The sequence below is a fragment of the Gigantopelta aegis genome, chromosome 8 (assembly GCF_016097555.1).
Source record: "Gigantopelta aegis isolate Gae_Host chromosome 8, Gae_host_genome, whole genome shotgun sequence".
NCBI lineage: Eukaryota > Metazoa > Mollusca > Gastropoda > Neomphalida > Peltospiridae > Gigantopelta > Gigantopelta aegis.
The window spans coordinates 67,278,694-67,297,925 of record NC_054706.1 but is presented as its reverse complement, the minus strand read 5'-3'; the positions used below and the strand labels follow the sequence as shown (position 1 = coordinate 67,297,925).

Below are 19,232 nucleotides of genomic sequence, written 5' to 3'. Positions count from 1 at the left end.
TCAGAATTACCAAATGTTTGATATCCAATAGCCGATGATTAATAAATCAGTTTTCTCTAGTGGTGTCGTTAAAAAAAAAACCTTTCTCGTAAAAAGTAACTTACACGTACCCATGAACACATTTCTAATTTCAACTTCATTTCATTTCAACTTATGTTCATGCTTATATCCAATTAAGGTTCAAGCACGCTGTCTTGGGCAGACAGCTATCTGGGCTGTATGTCAAGGACAGTGGGTAAGGTTTTAGTAGGTTAGTGGTTAGTGAGAGAGAAGAGGGTGTAGTGGCCTTACACCTACCCACTGAGCCCTTAAGAACTCAATCTGGGTTGGAGCCAGTACCGGGCTGCGAACCCTGTACCTACCAGCCCGTAGTCCGATGGCTTAACCACTACGCCACCGAGGAAGTTATCTCAGCTTCAATGCATTCTTTAGCCCCCCCCCCCCCCCCCACCCCCACCCCCGGCAGTGAGGCTTCTGGATCCGCCCGTGTTAGTAACATTATTCTATCCAGCACATCCCTTCACGGGCGGATCCAGACACAGGCAGAAACACACACATACACACGCAGAGAGAGAGAGAGAGAGAGAGAGAGAGAGAGAGAGAGAGAGAGAGAGAGAAAGAAAAACACATTCTCTCTCTCTCTCTCACACACACACACACACACATATATACACATACACAAACACACACACATACATACACAGACACACACACATAGACACAGGCAGACATACATAGACAGCACACGCGCGCGCGCAAACACACGCAGACACAGACAGATCTATACATAGATATTCTCTCTCTCTCTCTCTCTCTCTCTCTCTCTCTCTCTCTCTCTCTCTCTCTCTCTCTCTCGCACATTTAAAAGAAAAAACCCCACCCACCAATTAGTACTAATAAAAAAGTGCGTTACGTAATGCTGTTAAATTTTATCCAACCCCCCCCCCCCCCGTAACACTACATAACGTACATAACACCCACCCCCTCGAGCGTTACGTAATATTTTAATGACCCCTTAGATAAAGCTAACATTTGTAAATATATGAATATTATATACATTCACGCATTAATTTGCACCCAATGCTTTTGGAAGACGGTCAACAAGTATATGCGGGCATGGATATTATACGGATTCCAATCTGTGCGCGAAATCGGCCGAGAAGTTCCGATCTAGTAATATTGAACATTTATGGTTGTATCGTCTGGCTTTTAGAATCATAGTCACTTCGTACCCAAGTCATATCGTACCATCCATTTCGTACCATGCTGCCTGATCATTTCGTACCCTAGTCATTTCGTACCTTGGTCATTTCGTACCATTGCAAAAAGTCATTTCGTACCCCAGTCATTTCGTACCCTAGTCATTTCATTCCAGTATATAGAAAACGAATTGACTATAGCATAAAAGCAGTGGGTTTTGTTTTAAAACTTTATTTTGACAGTTTGAAAACCAGAACACGTTATTGTACAGCATATCGTTATTGATACCCATATAATACCTATCAACTGTTATTTCCATTTTACCTGACAAGAGCCGTATATGGTATTTACTACTAACTGCCAACTTCGATTTTATGTGAAATGGCTCCAGATAATTAGTCAAAAACAACAAAACAATATAATGGACCAACAAAATATTATTTATTTATTAGGTCTTCTTTTCAAACCTGCTTATTTGCATCTTATTTGTTTAAGAAATAAACAATAACAGCCATTAAAACATTAACTACCTTACTGATTGCCAAATTAGCCAATTGCTAATGTTTATACAAGGTGTCAATAATTTTTAGTCTTTTGCTGATAAAATATCCCTTAAATTAACCACAAATTTGTAATTTAATGTTATTTTGTAAAAGACATTACCGGGGTGATTGTTATAAATTGTTATACCATGGTACGATATGACTTTCAGTTATGGTACGAAATAACCAAGGTACGAAATGACTAGGGTACGAAATGACTTTTTGCAATGGTACGAAATGACCATGGTACGAAATGACCAAGGTACGAAATGACTTTTTGCAATGGTACGAAATGACCAAGGTACGAAATGACCAGGGTACGAAACGACCAAATTAGGTACGAAATGACTATGGTACGAAATGACCATGGTACGAAGTGACTAGCAACCGGCTTTTACATCAAAAATAATTTTTCAAAACATTACTAAAAAATAATATTAACAAAAAATCAAGAATATATAAAGCAGAAGTTTAATACATAATCTTTAAATTATTTACATAATAAAATTTAGTTTTTATTACTGTTATTTTTATTTTTTTTAAACATATTTTGCTGCATTACTGCCAATATTAACTTCCGTTTGTCACATTGCCTTTGTTGGTTTCGTTTTGTCGGAAGTAGATTCAAGTTAACATTTAATTCGAAAGTTTACGGAGTCATAAGAACCACACAACAGTTGCGTTATGTCCTTGGGGACATCGCCCGGTAAAGGAAGAAACATACGACTACAGAGCTCATCGTCTTCACAAAGTGTTCCTCATGTAAGTATGAATGTTAATCCCATGGAGTCGGATCATGGACCTATGAACCCTTCCCTCTCTCCAGTTTTCCGGTTCAGCCTATTTGCAGCCCGTCGCCCGGAAACAAAAATAAAGCCCGAATGTTAATGCCGAGGTGTACATTGTTCATATTTGGCACAAAGATACACGATGCATTTATATATGTTAACAAAAATAAATGAATGAAAAATAATTTTTTCAGACTGAGTTTTCCTTCAATGTCCCTAAATGCGTTATGTTCCACACTCCAGTAGGACTTTCCTTTGGCACTGTCATGTATAAAGAACATTAGGTATAATATCCGCCCGGTCCCCTCCGTTATTATTTTTAGTTAGGGTTAGGGGTTAGTGTTAGGGGTTGGGGTTAGGGGAGGTGGGGACCGGGCGGATATTTTTCCGAACATTATAAATACTTATTATAAATAAAGTCAGGGTTAGTGACAGTGTCAAAGGAAAGGAAAGTCCTTCCATCGTGCGTGGCCCAGTTTAGTTGAGGGTCCTGTTTTGGTGGTTGCTTCATTTGTACCCTCGCAGTATGGGTTTTGACGCAGATAAGCAACGATCTCGCGTAGTGTAAAAATAACTGTTTTTCTTGTTATTATTTACAGACATAACCTAATGTATATATATCATTAAAATATAAACATTAAATTCAATATATAGTGAGATTTTTAGTTTTAGCTTAAATGTGCATACTGTAACATTTTTGATGTGGTATGTATTTGACGCGGAACATCCAGATAACTTGTGAATGACCAATATTCAAGAAAAACAAAACCAAACAACTGGAAATGATGTGTGGTGGTCCATAAATTCAATATTAATAATACACGTACAAAAATAACCATTAAAATAAATTTTAATCAGATTGTTACATGTAAACCATATAGCCCAGTGCAAACATAGTCACTATTTGTATATTGACCGGCCTCAGTGGCATCGTGGTTAGGACATCGGTCTACAGGCTGGTAGGTACTGGGTTCGGATCCCAGTCGAGGCATGGGATTTTTAATCCAGATACCGATTCCAAACCCTGAGTGAGTGCTCTGCAAGGCTCAATGGGTTGGTGTAAACCACTTGCACCGACCAGTGGTCCATAACTGGTTCAACAAAGGCCATGGTTTGTGCTATCCTGCCTGTGGAAAGCACAAAGAAAAGATCCCTTGCTGTTAATCGGAAAGAGTAGCCCATGTAGTGGCGACAGCGGGTTTCCTCTCAAAATCTGTGTGGTCCATAACCATATGTCTGACGTCATATAACCATAAATAAAATGTGTTGAGTGCGTTGTTAAATAAAACATTTCTTTCTTTTTTATTTGTATGTTGATAGGGTGGGAGTAAATTTGACAGCCATTCGATACTTTTTTGTTTGTTTATTATTAGTATTATTCAAAACAATGTCCACGTTACATTTCATGTGAAATAGATATTATTTTAAGATGTAATATGCACTTGAACATTGTTTAATCCTGACCCAGTATAATAGTATGCAGTGCATATAAAATAAGGACAGGGGACTCGTTCGGACGTCCATAAAAATAGATTGACATAGGGGTGATCTATTTGCCTTGTGTTTATTTCAATAGTAGCAGATGACAATGTTTCGTTCAGCAGATGGGTAAAAGTAATTGAGAAAATTTGGAGATAGAGGGATGTTTATGTATGTTAAAAAAGTGCCTTACGGAAAATAGTACTTTCAGTTATATTCAGTTATTTTTAATTGTTTATACTTACTACAAACTGGCAAATTGGAAACATTGCTTTATTCTTATTCAAAAAAAAAACTTCCCTCAAGGAAAATTTCTGCCTTTGACGTCATAGCTTTTCTTTGATGACGCACAATTGCTATTTAAAGATAGCGCGCCAAAATACATACCGCGTCATAATACATACCAAGACGATACATTTGGAGATATCTGACGTCATTGACTTTTGCATGGGGAAAGTAAACAAATGTCTGTCACATTCACAGAAATGTTTGTAAAAATAAGGTTAAAAGGAGCAAAGAAAGCAGGATTGAATTTAACCAACTCATAAAAATGGCACATTTCTTAATACGTTTTTTCTATGATTTTCAAAGACTGTTATTTGAAAGAACACTTAAAAGGACATTCCTGAGTTTGCTCCATTGTAAGATGTCTCTGACTAATAAAATATTTCTACGATTAAACTTAAATATGAAATATATTTTCTTGTTTAGAATATCAGTGTCTGTATATTCAATGTGTTTCTGGTTTTCTAAATATTTCTAAGAATCACAAACTGGATTTTGTCTTCAAATAATTTCGTACATACGAAAAATAATATTTTAGGAAATAAAAGGAAATTTAACATAGTACAAATATTAGAATGATCAAAAACACATTTAATATACAGCCACTAATATTTTATGCAGAAAAATATATTTGATATGTAATTACAATCATTAAAAAGTATCTGTTAGTCGATAACATCTTAAAAATTATTGTTATTGTTATGAATGTTACGGCGTCTGCTGGCAAAACTCTCATTACAGATACTTGCCAAAAATATATGGTCCTTATATGTTTTAACATAAATATCTTTCAGGATATCTGTTTATATATTTATTACAACTCAGAATGCAGCTTATATTTTTTAACCAAATAATTTTACCATTATAACTTATAACACGATTGCAAGACATCAGAATTTTTATATTTGTTTTCCTAAAATGTCTGTTAACATTGGTTCTCGATGACTCCATTTTGTAATTTGTCTTGAACTATTTAAAATAATTTTTATAAATTATTATGTGTACATGTTTTGTTGAACAACATCAGGGCTTCTAGATTATGGTAGCCCCACTCCCATGTCTAGTAATATTCAGTGTTAATTGGGCTAGTAAATAACTACTACTGCCATGCCCAACAGCTAGTGAAAAAAATAAGTTAAACGTGATATGTATCGTATCATGGGCTAGATATCATGATCAGATACATATTGAATCGTGAGGTAGATATCGTGATACATATCGAATCGTGAGGTAAATATCATGATACATATTGTATCGTGGGCTAGATATCGTGGTACGTATCATATCGTGGGCTAGATATCGTGATACGTATCGTATCGTGGGCTAGATATCATGAAACATTGAATCATGGGCTAGATATCATGATACGTTTTGAATGGTGGGCTAGATATTGTGATATGTATCGAATCGTGAGGTAGGTTTATCGTGACACCCTAAACTATAGTCTCAGTGACTTTGACATCTGTTCTGTAAATGCCTGTATATGTTTCTGTTGTTTTTCCAGGTTTATGTAGAAACTACATTCAGTGCTGGAAGTTCTGTACCGCCGATAACTAGACTGAATATTACACTCCGTAAGTTCTGTACCTAACATGTTGTTGATAACTAGACTGAATATTACACTCCGTAAGTTCTGTACCTAACATGTTGTTGATAACTAGACTGAATATTACACTCCGTAAGTTCTGTACCTAACATGTTGTTGATTACTTTTGATTTTTATTCACAGCTAGCTCTGGCACTCACCAAATTCGCTGATTACGAATTTTAAAAGCAGTTGGCAAATTTTATTTTAGTTTGGCGAGATAATTTCATGTAATAATTAACATTTTTTAGAAAATAACTGGCAATTTTTGAAGTTAAATAGACAATATGGCGAATTGTTTTTCTCACCTTTAGCTAGCCCTGTTAACTACTGGTAATTTAGCACATGTATGTGTAATAATCACATGTATGTGTAATAATCACATGTATGCGTAATAATCACATGTATGTGTAATAATCACGTATTACTAGGAACATACATATACGATGTAGATGACTTATGAGCGTATCAGGTTTTATGAGTTAAAATAATCATACCCGGTATATACATGTATATATAACTGTATTGATGGAAAGAAATAAGTGATGGCACCAGTGCTGAAAGGAAAGAGTGACGGCAGCCAAACTCTCATGAATCCATAATGCAAGGAGGTTAACCATGTTAACTATTGATATTCAATCTCACATTGTTACATCTAAAAGGAAAGAGTGACGGCAGCCAAACTCTCATGAATCCATAATGTAAGGAGGTTAACCATGTTAACTATTGATATTCAATCTCACATTGTTACATCTAAAAGGAAAGAGTGACGGCAGCCAAACTCTCATGAATCCATAATGCAAGGAGGTTAACCATGTTAACTACTGATATTCAATCTCACATTGTTACATCTAAAAGGAAAGAGTGACGGCAGCCAAACTCTCATGAATCCATAATGCAAGGAGGTTAACCATGTTAACTATTGATATTCAATCTCACATTGTTACATCTAAAAGGAAAGAGTGACGGCAGCCAAACTCTCATGAATCCATAATGCAAGGAGGTTAACCATGTTAACTATTGATATTCAATCTCACATTGTTACATCTAAAAGGAAAGAGTGACAGCAGCCAAACTCTCATGAATCCATAATGCAAGGAGGTTAACCATGTTAACTATTGATATTCAATCTCACATTGTTACATCTTTGTTCTTTATATGCAGACATTATGATGGTACTCTGTGCATGTATGATGTAAATTTGTAATAATTTTGCTGTTGCAATATGGAATGAATGAATGACTATTTAATGATACCCCAGCACAAAAAATATATTGGATATTGGGTGTCACACAATGGTGCAATATGGAGGTCTTGATTATTAGTGTTGTGTCTTGTTGCTTTAGTTCATAAAGGTATCGTAAATTTTGTTTAAAGCGTATGTGTACTTTGATGATGTATTCGGTAAAAGAAATCCAGAGGAAGTGCTAACCATTCATTAAAGTTGGGGGTGGACAGGGTTTCTGCCAGAAGTTAAGACGGGTATGGCGTCATACCCAAATTATTTTGCAAATTTAATTTTTTATAGTTAATTTTTTGACAAAATTAATTACTCTTGTCATTACTGTATTATTTTCTTAACCCTAACTCTGAACTTGACCCGTCATTGATTATGGTTACATTCAATTCCCTAGTGCCATACCCAAAAATGTCTTTCTTGCAGAAACACTGGTGGGGCAAGAGTACTACATGGACTAAGAACATTTGAAGGTTTTTTTTCATACCGCTATGAACATAAATGAAATAACAGATACTTCCTGCTTCACTCATATGAATTTTAGAATAGTTTAATGTGTTATCTATATAGGTATTTGAAGTGAATTTGCTATAGAAATTATCATTTTTCATATAAATGTCATTTTTAGTGCACTATCCTGTACTGTGTATTTTAATTTTATTTTTGGTGAAGTGAGATATTTTATTTTAAAATTTTGTAATGTGGAGTTTTGATAAATGTTTATCAAACATTACAAAGTTAGTTTTATTATGATGTTAGCATGCAAACTACAAAAGGTATACATGTATGTACATGTATGTGTAGAATATTGTGTTAGATTTTCTTTGTTGTTGCATGAATTGTTTGTTTATAAATGTTGTCATTTTTTCAGTTTCATAATGATGGCTCAACCAGTGGGAAAGGTGGATGTAGGTCCTATTTTGTTTATAGGTAAACATTTGACTTAATTTTACTTTTACATGTACTTCAACTTTCTAACATTCTCATGTCTGATATAGCTTAGTAGTAGAGTGTCCACTTCAGGTCTGATGGGCTGTAAGATCAATCCCTCTTGGTGGACACATTACTTTTTGTCTTACCTCACCTTTTAATTTTTAAAAGTTTTTAAAACTAGATTAATTTGTTTTTTGTATCCCTCTTCTCCCTTTCCCTTCAATTCTCTTCATTGTTGATCTTTTAATTAATTAATTTTTAATGTTCTGAAAATAATATTCATGTAGTTGTATTTGTTGTTGATATGTATGGATGTGTTGTGTTATTTTTAAATTGTGGCACACCTGAAACTCACAGTTAAAGATGCAGTATCAGTACTATCACTATGTTATAATTTTATTTCCTAATGTAAACAATAAATGTTTTGTTTTGTTTAACAACACCACTAGAGCACATCGATTTATTAATCATCGGCTGTTGGATGTCAAACATTTGGTAATTTCCACATATAATCTTGGAGAAAAAACCGCTACATTTTGCCATTAGTAGCAAGGGATATGTTATATGCACCATCCCACAGACAGGATAGCACATACCACAGACTTTGATATACCAGTCATGGTGTACTGGATGGAGCGAGAAATGTCACAATGGGGATCAATCCTATGCAGGCCGACCACGCACATCAAGAGAGTGCTTTACCACTTGGCTACGTTCCGCCCCTGTAAACAATAGTGCACAACTACAGTTTTAATAAACTTGTGCATTTTCATTATCAACATGAATGGTGCACAACCATTTAAAAAAAACCCCAAAACCCACCATATGTTGTTCCCCTACATAGTGGAGAAGACATCGCATGTTTTAAGAATTAATGGTGAATTGATACTTTTTTATGTGAACTGGATCAGTAACTACATGTAAAGAATATTAAACAACGGTGTTTAAAAAAAAAAAAAAAAAAAGTAATATAATGTAGATGATTTCTTTATGTAAACCACTATATGTGTATAATGAAAATATACTCCAATTAGCAGCTTTGAATTATGCACCAATTTGCAGTACATTTGCACATAAATTTTTTTTCCCCCATTTTGTTTATATATTTTTTATGCATTCAATATGATAAAGTTCAAAGTTTTATTTTGTTTGAAAATTAATTATTCCAGTAATTTAATTCACATAAATTTGAGATTTACCTGTTAAATTCTTGTATGTAAAAATGCAGTTGTGCAGCAATCTGGCATCAGTATATTTTAATCTGGTATATGACTGTAATGTTTTATTTACAGATGATGAAGACACTAGGGATAGCGCCTTCAGTTCCGTTGATCTGCCAACCCCGACCGCCACCATGTCTCACACAGACAGTACAGAGTCAGCTGGGGTTTGTAGTATTAATACATTTTACATTAATACCTGCCACCATGTCTCACACAGATAGTACAGAGTTAGCTGGGGTTTGTAGTATTAATACATTTTACATTAATAACTGCCACCATGTCTCACACAGACAGTACATAGTCAGCCGGGGTTTGTAGTATTAATACATTTTACATTAATATCTGCCACCATGTCTCAGACAGTACAGAGTCAGCCAGTGTTTGTAGTATTAATACATTTTACATTAATAACTGCCACCATGTCTCAGACAGTACAGAGTCAGCTGGGGTTTGTAGTATTAATACATTTTACATTAATAACTGCCACCATGTCTCACACAGACAGTACAGAGTCAGCCAGGGTTTGTAGTATTAATACATTTTACATTAATAACTGCCACCATGTCTCAACACAGACAGTACAGAGTCAGCTGGGGTTTGTAGTATTAATACATTTTACATTAATAACTGCCACCATGTCTCGCACAGACAGTACAGAGTCAGCCGGGGTTTGTAGTATTAATACATTTTACATTAATAACTGCCACCATGTCTCAACACAGACAGTACAGAGTCAGCTGGGGTTTGTAGTATTAATACATTTTACATTAATAACTGTCACCATGTCTCAACACAGACAGTACAGAGTCAGCTGGGGTTTGTAGTATTAATACATTTTACATTAATAACTGCCACCATGTCTCACACAGACAGTACAGTGTCAGCTGGGGTTTGTAGTATTAATACATTTTACATTAATAACTGCCACCATGTCTCAACACAGACAGTACAGAGTCAGCTGGGGTTTGTAGTATTAATACATTTTACATTAATAACTGCCACCATGTCTCACACAGACAGTACAGAGTCAGCTGGGGTTTGTAGTATTAATACATTTTACATTAATAACTGCCACCATGTCTCAACACAGACAGTACAGAGTCAGCTGGGGTTTGTAGTATTAATACATTTTACATTAATAACTGCCACCATCTCACACAGACAGTACAGAGTCAGCCGGGGTTTGTAATATTAATACATTTTACATTAATAACTGCCACCATATCTCAGACAGTACAGAGTCAGCTGGGGTTTGTAGTATTAATACATTTTACATTAATAACTGCCACCATGTCTCAGACAGTACAGAGTCAGCCGGGGTTTGTAGTATTAATACATTTTACATTAATAACTGCCACCATGTCTCAGACAGTACAGAGTCAGATGGGGTTTGTAGTATTAATACATTTTACATTAATAACTGCCACCATGTCTCAACACAGACAGTACATAGTAAGCTGGGGTTTGTAGTATTAATACATTTTACATTAATAACTGCCACCATGTCTCACACAGACAGTACAGAGTCAGCCGGGGTTTGTAGTATTAATACATTTTACATTAATAACTGCCACCATGTCTCACACAGACAGTACAAAGTCAGCTGGGGTTTGTAGTATTAATACATTTTACATTAATAACTGCCACCATATCTCATACATAAAGTACAGAGTCAGCCGGGGTTTGTAGTATTAATACATTTTACATTAATAACTGTCACCATATCTCACACAGACAGTACAGAGTCAGCTGGGGTTTGTAGTATTAATACATTTTACATTAATAACTGCCACCATGTCTCAGACAGTACAGAGTCAGCTGGGGTTTGTAGTATTAATACATTTTACATTAATAACTGCCACTATGTCTCACACAGACAGTACAGAGTCAGCTGGGGTTTGTAGTATTAATACATTTTACATTAATAACTGTCACCATGTCTCACACAGACAGTACATAGTCAGCTGGGGTTTGTAGTATTAATACATTTTACATTAATAACTGCCACCATGTCTCACACAGACAGTACAGAGTCAGCCGGGGTTTGTAGTATTAATACATTTTACATTAATAACTGCCACCATGTCTCACACAGACAGTACAGAGTCAGCCGGGGTTTGTAGTATTAATACATTTTACATTAATAACTGCCACCATGTCTCAGACAGTACAGAGTCAGCCGGTGTTTGTAGTATTAATACATTTTACATTAATAACTGCCACCATGTCTCACACAGACAGTACAGAGTCAGCCGGGGTTTGTAGTATTAATACATCAATATATTAATTCCATAGCGCCATACCCAGATATTTATGTTTGGCAGAAATATTGTGTTCATATGTTTCCTCCTAAATTCTGAGCCCGGTCTCCACTGATAGTTACAGTTGTGCTCTGCTCATGAATATTTTAAATAGAATACAAGCACAGGTCTAGTTTTTAATTGGGAGATCAGGTGCGGATGCAGGATTTCTGAAAGGGAGGGGGTCCAAATGTGATGATTGATCTCTCCTTTTACACAGAACAGTTAATATAATCACGTTTCCTCTTAAAGGTTATGGTGGGCTTCCACTGGATCCACTACTGAAGATGGGGTTGGAGTGTGTGTGCTTTTTTTCAATTTGTGTGTTTTTAATTGGGAGACAGGGTTGGGGTGTGTGCTGTTTTTAGATTTGTGTTTTTAATTGGGAGACATGGTTGGGGTGTGTGCTGTTTTTCAATTTGTGTGTTTTTAATTGGGAGACAGGGTTGGGGTGTGTGTGCTGTTTTTAGATTTGTGTGTTTTTAATTGGGAGACATGGTTGGGGTGTGTGCTGTTTTTAGATTTGTGTGTTTTTAATTGGGAGACATGGTTGGGGTGTGTGTGCTGTTTTTCAATTTGTGTGTTTTTAATTGGGAGACAGGGTTGGGGTATGTGTGCTGTTTTTAGATTTGTGTTTTTAATTGGAAGACTGGGTTGGGGTGTGTGTACTGTTTTTAGATTTGTGTGTTTTTAATTGGGAGACAGGGTTGGGGTGTGTGTGCTGTTTTTCAATTTGTGTGTTTTTAATTGGGAGACAGGGTTGGGGTGTGTGCTGTTTTTAGATTTGTGTGTTTTTAATTGGGAGACAGGGTTGGGGTGTGTGTGCTGTTTTTAGATTTGTGTGTTTTTAATTGGGAGACATGGTTGGGGTGTGTGCTGTTTTTAGATTTGTGTGTTTTTAATTGGGAGACATGGTTGGGGTGTGTGTGCTGTTTTTAGATTTGTGTGTTTTTAATTGGGAGACAGGGTTGGGGTGTGTGTGCTGTTTTTCAATTTGTGTGTTTTTTATTGGAAGACAGGGTTGGGGTATGTGTGCTGTTTTTAGATTTGTGTTTTTAATTGGAAGACTGGGTTGGGGTGTGTGTACTGTTTTTAGATTTGTGTGTTTTTAATTGGGAGACAGGGTTGGGGTGTGTGTGCTGTTTTTAGATTTGTGTTTTTAATTGGGAGACAGGGTTGGGGTGTGTGCTGTTTTTAGATTTGTGTGTTTTTAATTGGGAGACTGGGTTGGGGTGTGTGTGCTGTTTTTAGATTTGTGTTTTTAATTGGAAGACTGGGTTGGGGTGTGTGTGCTGTTTTCAGATTTGTGTGTTTTTAATTGGGAGACAGGGTTGGGGTGTGTGCTGTTTTTAGATTTGTGTGTTTTTCATCGGGAGACATGGTTGGGGTGTGTGTGCTGTTTTTAGATTTGGGAGACATGGTTGGGGTGTGTGTGCTGTTTTTAGATTTGTGTGTTTTTAATTGGGAGACTGGGTTGGGGTGTGTGTGCTGTTTTTAGATTTGTGTTTTTAATTGGAAGACTGGGTTGGGGTGTGTGTGCTGTTTTTAGATTTGTGTTTTTAATCGGGAGACATGGTTGGGGTGTGTGTGCTGTTTTTAGATTTGGGAGACATGGTTGGGGTGTGTGTGCTGTTTTTAGATTTGTGTGTTTTTAATTGGGAGACTGGGTTGGGGTGTGTGTGCTGTTTTTAGATTTGTGTTTTTAATTGGAAGACTGGGTTGGGGTGTGTGTGCTGTTTTTAGATTTGTGTTTTTAATCGGGAGACATGGTTGGGGTGTGTGTGCTGTTTTTAGATTTGGGAGACATGGTTGGGGTGTGTGTGCTGTTTTTAGATTTGTGTGTTTTTAATTGGGAGACATGGTTGGGGTGTGTGTGCTGTTTTTAGATTTGTGTGTTTTTAATTGGGAGACAGGGTTGGGGTGTATGTGCTGTTGTTAGTTTTGTGTGTCTTGTCTAATGTTCGGAATATAACTGAGTTCTTAACAGCTGTTTTCATGTATTTAGGCATCTGGAGGTCTACTGGTGCCGAGTCCTTGTCACGTGCGATCAGGATCAAATACATCAAACAGATCTCTCCTCTATGACGAGGATGAAGAGGTGAATATTCTGACAGAATAACTTTCCTGTGCATGTAACATGGCTTCTAGATTATGGTAGCCCCACTCCCATGGCTAGTGATATTCAGTGTTGTAAATAACTACTATTGCCATGCCCGATGGCTAGTGAATTTATTTTTAATCAATGTTGCAGTTAAGTCCATTTTGTAAATATGAACACCCTACCCCCACCCCACTCGCCCCCAATGTTAGTGTTTTAAGCTCTACATGTATCTCCCTCTTTAGGTGACATAGCAGATAATTACTATTATTTAGTCATATTGTATTAGCTTAAAGTAAAGTAGGGCTAGTGAATTTTTAATCATGGCTAGTAAATATTTAAAATCACTGATCCCATGGCCAGTGGATTTGATAAAAATTCTAGAAGCCCTGATGTATGGTACAAAGTATATGTTTAACAGTAATGAAGGAAAATAAACCTTCTGAGTCAATGTGCACAATTACAGTGCATCCACACGAGTCACAAATTTCAACCATTTACAAACTAGTAGTACAGGCTTTAAGCTCGACCCCAAAATCGTTGTTAGCAATTTGGCTTGTTTGGTCAGAAATGTTTTAGGCAATTTCAGTTTCAGTTAGCCAAATAAAGCAAAATTAAGATGCTTTAAAATATCTTATTTTAACAATTCTTTCTATAACATAGTTACACAATCCCTGTCGTACAAGTATGAGCTAAATTGACAACACGCTTGACTTCATAAACACAGAATTTACTTTTATATTTTACTGTATAATTATATAATGTGTTATAAATAATTCAACATAAAAATAATATCATTGCTGATTTGATATTTGATAAAATTGGCAGCTGCGAACAATTCCATTGTTTCTTTTTTTATTTGCCGGCACATGTCTGATAAAACTCAATTTGTTGCAACTTCACCAAGTTAAAGACTGAAACTCAAAAAGATAAAAATTGTGTTGATATGTCTTTAAAGAAATTCTCCTTTATTTCTGTAATTTTGATGCCAAACTAGCAACCAGTTACATGTACTTGGAAATTAAATATTTGTTTAAAACTCAATACATTTAAGAAATATTGATTTATAACTCTTCTTTTTTTTTTCTCCAGGATATTCTTGTGTTTGTGGAAGCACCAAATAAAAAACTTATTTGTCGACTTTGTGAAAAGATCTTCAAGAATCCAGTAATTGTGTCATGCGGGGTAAGTAAACATCATACAGTATTTAGTATGTACAGCTGCTTCTTGGATTACTGTGATGTTCTGCTAAAACAGTTTGTAATAAAGTTATGCAAACACTACAGGTTGCTAAAGATAGCAATGCCTTTTTAATGCAGTAGTACATGTTTTTGATAACATTATTTCATTATCAAAAGTTCGATCACTTAGGTGCTCATAATCACATGTTAAAATACTATGTACTGATCTCACAATACTAGCTTTGTGATAATTAAAACAACACATATTCTGTATGTTGCTGAGACAAATGATGACCACTTACAAGAGTTGATTTACCCTGTCCCAGCCATTTCCCCCCATGAATGGTATATCGAAGGCTGTATCTAAGAGAAGGTGCATATAAAAGATATCTTGCCTGTATATTGGTATACGTTGTCCTCTCACTGTCTAGATCAAGTAACAAAATAACTTTGTTAAACAGTAAGTAGTTAATAGTTTTAAAAATCTGCTGTGGAGTCAGGAGCTGAATGTAGCTGAATGATAAATCACTCACCTGATGTGTGATCAGTGTAGGATCGATCCCTATCGGGTCCATTGAGTTATTTCTCATTCCAGCCAGTGCTCCACAGCTGGTTAATGTCTGAAACTTTAGTGGTACAGGGGCATGTAAAAATACTCTTCTAAGTTCCAAAGCTGGTGTAAGAAAGGCTGTGGTATGTACTGTTCTGTCTGTAGGATGGTGCATATAAAAGATCCCTTGCTGCTAATCAAAAAGAGTATCCCATGGAGTGGTGGCAGTGGGTTTCCTCTCTGATTATCTACGTGGTCCTTAACAATATGTCTGATACCATGTAACTGTAGATAAAAAATGTGCCGAGTGTGTTGTAAAACATTCCTTTCTTTCGGATGATGAGTCATTGAGCAAAGATGCTCTTCCCAAGGATCAAAGTCCTGTATCATTGAAGTACAGTATCACTTCACTTTTCAGCTGGTCTGTTTTCCCCTATATTTAATTTGTTATCTCTTTAATTGATTGGGAAGTGTCTTTTGTGACATTTTCAATTTTTAAAATAATGTTAAATTTTAATTTTGTTTTGTCTTTGTTTTAGCATACGTACTGTAGACGTTGTGCAGAGTTTAATCCAGATGGTAAGTACATTCTGTCTAAATTTCTTATCTATCTTTCAGTCTTTCTGTCTGTCCATTGTTGCATTGTGTACAAAGCTTTATATCATCGGTTTATTTTGATCAGAATTCAGCAAATCAAACAGCAATCATACTCTTTATTGTTCCATGAACATCATATTATACTAGATACATTACATTGTACAAAAATGTGTGAATCCTGGCAAGACTAAAATATTTTTGGTATAAACATTTTTAAAAATGTCCTTAGAATATTTATTTTTATGAAGTGGAAACACTAAATTTACTCAGTAGTTTTTTAAACATTTTCAGCTACCTGTGTAGTTGACGGTATGAAGTTTTCCGTGGTGGTTGCTAACATCGCCGTGTCGGAGCAGATTGGAGAAATGTTGATATACTGTAAATACGGATGTAAACTGTCTGACGAAGGGGACGAATATGTTCCCGATCCAACCCGATGTCCTGTCACCATCAAGATCAGCTCTCGAAGGTAAAACTTAGACCGTCTCTTTCTTATGTTCCCGATCCAACCCGATGCCCTGTCACCATCAAGATCAGCTCTCGAAGGTAAAACACCTTCGAGAGCTGATCTTGATGGTGACAGGACATGTTCCCGATCAAACCCGATGTCCTGTCACCATCAAGATCAGCTCTCGAAGGTAAAACTTAGACCGTCTCTTTCTTATGTTCCCGATCCAACCCGATGTCCTGTCATCATCAAGATCAGCTCTCGAAGGTAAAACTTAGACCGTCTCTTTCTTATGTTCCGGATCCAACCCGATGTCCTGTCATCATCAAGATCAGCTCTCGAAGGTAAGACTTTCACCCCTCTTTCTTATGTTCCCGATCCAACCCGATGTTGTGTCACCATCAAGATCAGCTTTCGAAGGTAAAACTTAGACCGTCTCTTTCTTATGTTCTCGATCTGACCCGGTGTCCTGTCACCATCAAGATCAGTTCTTAAAGGTAAGACTTTCGCCTTCTCTTTCTTATGTTCCTGATCCGACCCAGTGTCCTATCACCATCAAGATCAGCTCTCAAAGGTAAGACTTTCGCCTTTTCTTTCTTATGTTCCCGATCCAACCCGATGTCCTGTCACCATCAAGATAAATTCTCGAAGGTAAAACTTAGACCGTCTCTTTCTTATGTTCCCGATCTGACCCGGTGTCCTGTCACCATCAAGATCAGCTCTCGAAGGTAAGACTTTCACCCCTCTTTCTTATGTTCCCGATCCAACCCGGTGTCCTGTCACCATCAAGATCAGCTCTCGAAGGTAAAACTTAGACCGCTCTTTCTTATGTTCCCGATCCAACCCGATGCCCTGTCACCATCAAGATCAGCTCTCGAAGGTAAAACACCTTCGAGAGCTGATCTTGATGGTGACAGGACATGTTCCCGATCAAACCCGATGTCCTGTCACCATCAAGATCAGCTCTCGAAGGTAAAACTTAGACCGTCTCTTTCTTATGTTCCCGATCCAACCCGATGTCCTGTCATCATCAAGATCAGCTCTCGAAGGTAAAACTTAGACCGTCTCTTTCTTATGTTCCGGATCCAACCCGATGTCCTGTCATCATCAAGATCAGCTCTCGAAGGTAAGACTTTCACCCCTCTTTCTTATGTTCCCGATCCAACCCGATGTTGTGTCACCATCAAGATCAGCTTTCGAAGGTAAAACTTAGACCGTCTCTTTCTTATGTTCTCGATCTGACCCGGTGTCCTGTCACCATCAAGATCAGTTCTTAAAGGTAAGACTTTCGCCTTCTCTTTCTTATGTTCCTGATCCGACCCAGTGTCCTATCACCATCAAGATCAGCTCTCAAAGGTAAGACTTTCGCCTTTTCTTTCTTATGTTCCCGATCCAACCCGATGTCCTGTCACCATCAAGATAAATTCTCGAAGGTAAAACTTAGACCGTCTCTTTCTTATGTTCCCGATCTGACCCGGTGTCCTGTCACCATCAAGATCAGCTCTCGAAGGTAAAACTTAGACCGTCTCTTTCTTATGTTCTCGATCTGACCCGGTGTCCTGTCACCATCAAGATCAGTTCTTAAAGGTAAGACTTTCGCCTTCTCTTTCTTATGTTCCTGATCCGACCCAGTGTCCTATCACCATCAAGATCAGCTCTCAAAGGTAAGACTTTCGCCTTTTCTTTCTTATGTTCCCGATCCAACCCGATGTCCTGTCACCATCAAGATAAATTCTCGAAGGTAAAACTTAGACCGTCTCTTTCTTATGTTCCCGATCTGACCCGGTGTCCTGTCACCATCAAGATCAGCTCTCGAAGGTAAAACTTAGACCGTCTCTTTCTTATGTTCCCGATCCAAGTTAAGACTTCCCTTTTTTTACTTTTACCACATGTACAAGAACTCTTTTAACATATCTCTATTCAATTATGATTCAAACATGTCTATCTCCGACCTCACCAGTTACCATGTCTGGGACAGAGCTACACACCAAGCAATCCTTGTATTTTGAAACCATTTGTGTTAGACCTTTCATCCTTAAACAAAATAGGGTAGGTAGGTAGGAAGTTATTTTTTTTTTATTATTATTTTTTAAAATCCAAATAAACCAAGAAACCATATCAGGGATCATGATTTAAAAAACAAAACAAATTGTTTCAAAAATGTTCAGGGTTGCTACATAAAATTAGGGTAGGTCAGTAAACCGGAAACACTTATTTTGTTTTAGGCCTTACTCACTAGCCCGTGTGGTTTAAGGTGAGCTATCACTCTGGTTCCTCATCACTTAACTCCCCTGAGAGAGAGAGTGAATTTTAGCTCCCTTTATTATGTGAACTTTAAAAATAGTCAGTACAAAAGGATTAAAGTAACTGATCCCAGTTTTAAAACAATACAACACTATTAAAACCGTTTTTAATAACTGAAATCAGATATTACTAACATTTTATTGTTTAGATTATCCACATCCGTACATCCGAGGCATTCCTGGTCATCTTGGTGTTTCTAATACCACAGAATGTTTAAAAATGCACGTTTCTCTCGGAAGTAACGATTATGAAGACGAGCTGTAATCTACCTTTTTAAGAGTATTTCCCTGTTCCAGCGTCACAGTCTCTTGTTTCACTGTATTGTGCTTTTATCAAAATGTGTTGCAGGTGTGTACATTAACCAAACTTAGTGTCCATTTTTACTAGAGTCTGCTACTTTAAATATCAGTACTCAATGTTTATTGGGAACATAGAGAATACTACTTGAGTGGCTGTTGGATATTGTTTATCTTACAACAAGT

At 36.7% G+C, this 19,232-nt stretch overlaps 1 protein-coding gene across 1 annotated transcript in view; it reads left to right on the top strand.

Moving 5' to 3' along the window:
- Window positions 1-2,345: 2,345 nt before the first annotated feature.
- LOC121379396 (E3 ubiquitin-protein ligase TRAF7-like) overlaps window positions 2,346-19,232 on the top strand; it is a 104,548-nt gene continuing 87,661 nt past the window's right edge. Inside the window, exons 1-8 of the mRNA XM_041507993.1 lie at window positions 2,346-2,504; window positions 5,799-5,868; window positions 7,988-8,046; window positions 9,342-9,436; window positions 13,578-13,670; window positions 14,763-14,855; window positions 15,941-15,980; window positions 16,290-16,467. Coding sequence (XP_041363927.1) covers window positions 7,995-8,046; window positions 9,342-9,436; window positions 13,578-13,670; window positions 14,763-14,855; window positions 15,941-15,980; window positions 16,290-16,467 — 551 coding nt within the window. The 5' untranslated portion in view covers window positions 2,346-2,504; window positions 5,799-5,868; window positions 7,988-7,994. The remainder of the gene's footprint in view (window positions 2,505-5,798; window positions 5,869-7,987; window positions 8,047-9,341; window positions 9,437-13,577; window positions 13,671-14,762; window positions 14,856-15,940; window positions 15,981-16,289; window positions 16,468-19,232) is intronic.